The 8,105-nt window shown below is 32.8% G+C and overlaps 1 protein-coding gene across 1 annotated transcript; it reads right to left on the bottom strand.

The window, feature by feature from the left end:
• Positions 1-1,274: 1,274 nt before the first annotated feature.
• On the bottom strand, positions 1,275-7,831 carry LOC25502559 (proteasome subunit alpha type-6). Its single transcript, XM_013590110.3, has 9 exons — positions 7,588-7,831; positions 6,291-6,385; positions 6,120-6,201; positions 5,245-5,341; positions 4,765-4,823; positions 4,521-4,603; positions 3,526-3,621; positions 1,844-1,903; positions 1,275-1,626 (listed from the first exon to the last, which is right to left on the bottom strand). Exons 1-9 carry the CDS (start codon positions 7,661-7,663, stop codon positions 1,534-1,536), a joined length of 741 nt encoding a protein of 246 aa, XP_013445564.1. The 5' UTR covers positions 7,664-7,831; the 3' UTR covers positions 1,275-1,533.
• Between the last annotated feature and the right edge of the window lie 274 nt (positions 7,832-8,105).

Below are 8,105 nucleotides of genomic sequence, written 5' to 3' on the forward strand. Positions count from 1 at the left end.
TTAAAAGTTTTTGCATTACTATAAACTTCATGGTTTTAAACAGCGATGTTATATAGTACAAAGCCTTACCTACGAAAATTCACGAATGCGTGACACTCTCATGTGTGTTAGTTCAACTCCCATAAAAAAATTGAAATTTTAAACTAAATAATAATAAATAAGCAGAGAATACAAGACCAACTCACTTCTTGCTCTATGGTTTACATACTCACCGAGTCATATAACATAGCAACAAAACGATGAAGAAAAGGATGTAGTTTCTTCTCATGCTCCAGATCTAATCTCATGTTCAAGTAAACCTTTTGAATCAAGGATCTAGAGTTACAAATAATTCTGGATCGTTTTGTTGCTATGTTTTATAACTCAATGAGTATGTAAACGGTAAAGCAAGACGTGAGTCGGTCTTAAAAAAAATGTTTTACCTCTAACTTACTTATCGAACCCATATTTGATTACCTCTAACTTACTTATCGAAGGACATGCAAGATATGGACAGAAAAATGAGGTGTGCTTGTTGCTTTCTGAGATGGGATTGGATTAGAGCCAACAATAATTTCGAATGTTTTAATTTATGCTTTTCAACAATCTATTTTACTTATATGCACTAAGATTAATTATTTCAGAAACTTCAATATGGTATTTTCTCTTTATTGCCTAGAAGATCAGCTAAAACAAACTCTTCAAGGGTGGATTGGAGGTCACGAGGTTTGTGATATCTACATGATCCTTCTGTTAGGTGCTCTTCGAAATGTGGCTCAGTTTGGGTGTTGGGGTCTGGGAGTTTTATAGTTCGTCTATTTTTCAGTTATATAACAAAGCCCCAGTTATAGCGGGCTCTTTCTTTAGTGAAAGGCTCCATTTTTCTTTTTATTTTTGTTAGATATAGCTTGACCATTTATAACTTTTGAGGGTGTTCTTTGTGGGTGAGTAGTGACGATGGGCAGTGGTGGTTACCATGTTTACAATGCTTGTTTTTTTTTTTTTTGAATTTGTTTTAGGTGGTGATATGTTTTGGTGGGTTTATCTTCACTGGTGTTTTTAGATGGTTATGGTGTACCGTCTATATGCGGCACCATTTGTATCTAGTTTCGTCCATACCTTGCGTCTTGCGGGGATGGCGTTTAATAATATTTGCCGATTAAAAAAAAAAAAAAAAACTCCAGGAGAATTATGGATATCAATAAAGTGGAAAAATCCAAGATAGCTCTTCCCATTACATTGTGGTGTACTTTTATATATTTGAATTTCAAATTAATGGCCATAAGAATTAAGAATGATGTTAAGGTATGGTTTCAGCATACTAATGTGCAGAATACAAATAGACTGCAGAATAGTTACGCTAATGTGTAAAATGGTTGAGGTACGAACAGTGACTTAGTATAATAATAGCAAATACAATACTATTCAACATCATGTTTTGGCAACTAGATATACTCAGATATCATATAAATATTGATTCAATGATAGGGAGCAACAAGTAAATGAATTAATCTAACATAAGATGGTTTGGATAGTCATATCCTTGTTAAGAACTCAATCACGCTCGCTTATTGCTGTCAAGTGCTCGTCAATTTCGTCGGTGGACAAAACTCTAAATTCTGGATTATCCTTCTGCACAACTCCAACCTAGAGAAGGAGAAAAATACAATCATTTGAGTCATATTATCATTATGTAAAACTATTTGTTCGATGAAAATAAGCACAAACTTGAATTCCTTAACCAATAAATTTAGAACATAAATACTGGCAATCTGATCTATACCACAGCAAACACGTAGTTTCAAAATCACGAAACAATATCATGGAGACATAAAGGTATTTGAGAATTAAAATTAAGTCCTACCTCAATCTCAGTTGCCTTAAAATCCTCTTGAAGAACTGATTGCAAGGCAGAAATGGCAGTCTGAATAAAAAAAAACCATGGAGATCATCGAATTAGAACCTTAAAAGGATATCAGATGACTGTTTACAAAACCGATAAACAATATATATTTACAATAGGTTTCTACTGTCTCCAACGACAATGTAATTTAACAAAGCACAGAAAGTTTTAATAAATATCCGAAGTTCGGTTTTACTACATTATCTGACTGATTTAGCACTCAGAAATACAATAAATATCAACACTATCCCCCCAGTTAGCAAAAGATCCAACACTAAGATCACTTTCATAACATTTCACTATGTTTTGCCAACTTCTCACCTTTTACTAAATATGGCCAATCTTCAGCATCCAAATATATCCAATATTCTTTCAGATAATTCTAATGCAGATTAATAATCATAATGGTAGAATATAATAGCATAGTATATATTTATCGAGAAAATTTATAAGATTTGCCAGGAAAGGAAAAAAATATGAGAAAAAAATTGATTGTTTATCAACATTGGCCAACTTGTAAAGTGTTCTCAGGAGAATTAGAAGTTCTGAATAGGAAACTTAGAACATTATGCTGAGCCTCATTAGTCTCAGTAGAATTAGACAAAGCTGAACGCACAGAAGAATCCATCATCGAGCGCAAATCAAGAAGCAGAACATGAATTGGGCTATGTCACTGTTGAATGTGGTGAAAGAGAAAGTGGAGAGAAAAAAAATATGAGGGTTTTGAAACCAAATCAGGCTCTTGGTACCGTATTTTGATTATAGTAAAGAGTAAAAAGAAAACTAATTTGAAACTGTAACTTTGTAATCAGATAACATTACAAAGGTCCTCGTGAGCTTAGCTTAGTTGGTTTGGACAATGCATAATTTATGCAAGGTCCGGGGTTCAAACCCTGGCCACCACCAAAAAAAGATAACTTTACAAAGAGTATAATCTCCTATAGATAGAGACACTAACTATCAGTAACTACCGCGTTGAATAACTGTAGCTTACTGACTGTGTTTTACTTAGTTACTACAGTAGATCATTCTAGATAAGTCTAGACCAAACAAGGAAAGTCTATAGGCTACCTGATTAGCAGCAATAAGAATGGGAGAGACTAGGCTCTCAAATAATTAGGCCCATATGTATTTGTTAGTGTGTTGTGTGTTTATGAATAGAATAAGGATGGCATATGTAAACCATTAGGTTGTTGCTATATTTGGTATAAGAAAGGGAGAGACTATGCTCTCAAATATCGTAGAGGTTGTAACTTTCAGTTTCTGTTTGTATTAGGCGGTTATTACCCTTTGCAATCGTGTAACCACCTCTCTATGGAAGTTATTCATAGAGTATAACTACTTTGTTCATCAGTATACTATCATCTATTATATTAAAAGTGTTGCATCCATTATATAGCCCATCATTTACCCAATTCATTTCATACTACGTCTATCAGGGTGTTCATATAGTCCAATAACATGGTAGTCTCCCCTTTTATACCAAAAAAAGTTAGTAAAAGAATGTCAATTTCTCAAGCTAGACGCATGGATCCCCATAACATGTACATTATCAACTTAATAGAAAGCAACTCCAACTTTCACACAAAATCTGGCTTGCAAAATGAGAGTGAGGAAAAAATTGAACAAAGCAAAAATATTACCTGAACTGTCTCGGCATAGGTAAATGAAGGGTCATTCTTCATCTTCTTTTCCAAGAAATTGATTGCCTCTTGGTCCTTTAATCCAGCACTTGTGGCCTGAGTATATAATAGAATTTTAGAAAAATAGACACTTTAGTTTCTGGCATCAACTGCATATAGTTATGGTAACCGATGAAGGACACGTGAAGTGCTAAAGAAAGTAAGAAAACAACATCTCTTTTTAATGGAAAATTGGCATGAAGCATCATTGTAATGCAAGGATTCCCAACCATGTTGGCACCCCAAACATTACCTATCATCTGCAACACTCCAAAAAACTAATTATAAATGAGAAGGATGCGAAATTGGAAGGAGAAAACCAAAACCCAATGAACAAAGAATCAATCAATCTGTGGCAAGGAAGACGTACTCTATTTTGGTAAAAGTCTTCCTTGATAAAACTTGGAGTTAAATCCCACTAACGAAAGTTTATTCTTCCTCTTTTATTTTTTATTTTTTTTATTTCTCTCTTTTTATCTCTTTCTTCTCTCCCAAGAAACTATGATTATGACTAACCGTCCAACATTGTTGATGTTCTTCTTTCAAGTTCTAAATGGTAAATAATGGCAGTTACAATTTTAAAAAAAAAATAATGGAAGTTAAAAAAAATTATGCAATTACTTAAAAACTATAGAAAAAATAGTAAAAAAAAAGAATAAAATTGGGAGAAAAAATGGCTATACCAAAACTCGGTATCTATTGGTATAGATTACACACGTAAGTGATAATTATTAAATAAAATTTATGAGCTACTTATGAAAAGTCTAAATAAACAACTAATAATCATAAAGAAAAAATTTACGCTCTAATGTGGGAGCTCATTTTAGAAGAACCAAATTTAATAAAGAATCTTAAACATTTATGGAATTGAAATTACTATGGGCAAGTTTTTCATCTTCTCCTATTAAACAACTCAAATAATCGAAAATCAAAGTAAGAAATAATCTTGAATGTACCTTGTGACCAAAGTAATGACCAGCAGGGTCACATTTGTAAAGCTGGGGCCCAAGTTCATCATCAATACCCAAAACCATGGCAACTTCACACCACAATAGATTAAAAATCACAGATGAGAAAATGACCTCAATAATGACAATAAGTAATTTATTTTATAAAATATTATACAAAACAAGTATGCAACTTTCGCACAAGGTGAAAATTGTTCATCAGTGAAAACTTCAAAGGCAAAGAAACACTTACCTACTCCAAGTGGTCTCATATAAGCATGTTGTGTATATACTTGTGATTTGTCTGCAACCCTGTCAGCATAAAAGAATACAAACTTCAGATAAAAAAAAATGCTATCAACAAATTGTAAAACTATTAAGAACATGTCAAATTTCTCATACTATCTTTGATATTACGTTAGTTTATCTCCTAGGATCAATTTCTAATCTTAAGGATTTTAAATTATCTTCTAGAATTAGTTTCCATATTGCTTAGTTATTATCATTATTTGTTTCTTGATTTTCTTACTTATTTAGGGTTAGTGTTCAATCAATCTTTTGTATAATGATAGTATCAAGCATATTTCACCATAATTATCTTATTTTTTTACTCTTCATTTTTTCTTTTCTAAAATAATGAGTTTTAAAGGAAGACATGAAATAGTCATAAGCGGCTAGAGTCTAGTAATGTAGCAGTACATGCATACATATTGTTAAAAACTTTATCACCTACCATTTAGACAGCACATCCACAGGCATCTCATATCCATATCTAAAGCGATACTCAGCAGCTTCATTTCTTGCTTGTTGAACTAGTGTCCTGGCATCAGCTGAAAAGAAGTGAGATAAAAATATTATAGATCAAAATAAATGTATTAACATATGTCAACTCACAGAAAAACAACATTATCATTGTCTGTGATTGAAATCAAATACATTTTATCACATACCATAGTTCAAAATATATTCATTTTTTGGGGTCGGAATCTAATATATTTTATCATATACAGTTCAACTCACAGAAAAATTATAGGCTTAAATATATATTTGGTTTCTGCAAGTATAGCAAATTTTAGTTTTTGTTTGTATAAATATGTCTTTTGGTTTTCCTCCCTATAAAGTCAGATTCCATTATTTTTAGTCTCTTGCATCATCTACATCTAGCATTACAAAAACAATGATATGGCTAACGGAGGTCCACATGTGTCACTTTATCTGATGTGGCATCCATTTTCATATTTAATTTAATTTATTTAAAATCGTTATAATCAGTCAATTGATGGAATGGATACCACATCCGATAAAAATGACACATCAGAAATGCAAGTGGACCTCTGTTTGAGAAAGTGAAAGTGAGTACTCAGTAAGTTTTTGTTCTGTAAAATTTCTGAAACTGATAAACTGAACAAAGTAACTGCAGTAACAGGAAACTAACTATTACATAAGTCTGCCGACTCAGCATATTCCAGTACATACAGTTATTTAACAACCATAACTTAGCATCAGAGATTCTGAATATATGCATATATTATTTACTAGAATTAGAAAATGTGTTAAATCAACTTGACAGATCTAGAACAAAGGAAATAGATGTAATGAAGAACACACCTGTGATGCCAGTGGCCAGTAAACCAAGGTACTTGGTAATAGGAAAGAGATGTGTAACACTTGTATGGTCTAAGAGCTTGTCCTGCATTGAACAATCCCACCTAATCAGCCAACACAAATACTCATAACAAGCAAAAGAAAAAAACCTAACAGTCAACTTCCTGTACTCACCGGAACCTTTTTCTGAGTAACCACACAAACCGAATCTTTCCCCCTAACACCAATCGAGGTTATCCCTGCAGACTTAACAGCCTTGAAAGCATACTCTGTTGAACACATCCAAAAAAAAAAAAGAAAAAACTCAGAACAATACAGCCTAACAAACTACACAACTCATTTCCAAACAAGCGAAATCAAGCCTCCTTAGTCATTACATTGTTAAATACAGGTGACAAAACAAACTCCGTATTCATGTGAACAACAATCTAATCAATCGCAAATTGTAGAAAATAGTTGTATGTTCAAATTCCGTGATACTACAGTTGTATGTTGCTTTTGTAGCCACTATTTAACAACATATTGTACTAAATAGCATATTGCAGAAATACAACAATTTGTTCAAATTCCAGATAAATACAAGAGAAAAAAACAATTCTGTATCCATGTTAACAGCAATGCTGTCAACCTTGGGGGGTTAGCCTGGTGGCATAGGCTTGGGACCTTGGAATGTGCTCCTCTCAAGGTCTCAGGTTCGAATCCTCTAGGTACAAACAATTCATGTGTTGGGCTAGTCCACAAGACCACAACGGGTTTTGCTTTGGGTTCAATTGGCACCCTACTAGTGGACGGTTGAATTGGTCCCCAAATTAGTCGGTCCTACGGTACTGCGGGGAAACCGAGTTTCCAAATAAATAAAAAAACTGACTTGTTCAAATTCCACTATACTAAATTTGTATACTGCTCCTATAGCCACAATTTGACAACACATTGTTCAAATTTTGCTTTAACAACACCGATTAACAGTTTCGATTTCCACTTTCCTAATGCTTTATGAAATGCAAATTAAACCGATAAAAAAACAAGGTCAAATACCTCCCCGGGTCATTTAAGTTTCATGTTTGTTTCAGATAGATCCTTTAAGTTTCTAAGGTTTCAGATAGGTCTTAAGTTTGGAGTTTGTTTCGGATGAGTTTGTTTCAATAGATCTTTCTATCAACCTCGGTTAAGCCAAAGTTGATTTGATAGAAATGACCTATTTGAAACAAACTCGAAACTTAAAACCTATCTGAAACCTTATAAACTTAAAAATCTATCCGAAACAAACTCGAAACTTAAAACCTATATGAAACAAACATGAAACTTAAAAGGACCGGCGCGGAGGTATTTGGCCAAAAAACAATTACAAACCTAGCTGAATAAACCCATTACACAGTAAATTTATTTAATTGAAATAATAAAAAAATAGAAGAAGAAAAACGAAAATTGAAAAGAACTAAACCACAATTTAACCTAATAAACACGTACGTACCGACTTGAAAGAGGCGCCCCTCCGGTGAGAAAATGGTGATATGACGATCGTATCCACCTCCGCTTCCTCTACTCATGTTTTCTTAATGCCTGTTTCGGTAATTTACTGCTCGATGGATGATGCCGATGATGACAAGAGAGGGTCAAGTTTTTGAAAATGGGGGTGTTTTTAGTCTTGAAGGCAGGCTCAACTTCCTACTCAAGAAAATGTAACCAAAAAAAAGAACTTCCTACTCAAGAAAAGAATAAAATAACCTCGATACTATAAAACTTACACTCTGTTTGGTTATCAAAACAAAAAACAAATAGAAATTATTTTTTATTATTTTTTTTGACAAAAGAAATTAAAAATTATTATTTTCGTTGTTTGAGTGTAAGACAAATTATAAAGATATATAAAAAAAAATATTTAGTTTTTTTTACGATAGTAATATATCTTTGATTAAATGACATAATTACATGAATATCAAATAAATTAGATTTAAGTCCAAAAATAAATAAATCAAGTTTTATGGTGAG

This window comes from Medicago truncatula, chromosome 8 (assembly GCF_003473485.1).
Source record: "Medicago truncatula cultivar Jemalong A17 chromosome 8, MtrunA17r5.0-ANR, whole genome shotgun sequence".
NCBI lineage: Eukaryota > Viridiplantae > Streptophyta > Magnoliopsida > Fabales > Fabaceae > Medicago > Medicago truncatula.

What these genes read in the sequence shown, in the direction of transcription:
- LOC25502559 (XM_013590110.3), bottom strand. Translation starts at nt 7,663, where the DNA reads ATGAGTAGAGGAAGCGGAGGTGGATACGATCGTCATATCACCATTTTC. An exon ending in GTCATTACTTTGGTCACAAG is followed by an intron (nt 3,622 to 4,520) that starts GTACATTCAAGA and finishes TTATATACTCAG; the next exon opens with GCCACAAGTGCTGGATTAAA. An exon ending in TTAAGGCAACTGAGATTGAG is followed by an intron (nt 1,627 to 1,843) that starts GTAGGACTTAAT and finishes CTCCTTCTCTAG; the next exon opens with GTTGGAGTTGTGCAGAAGGA.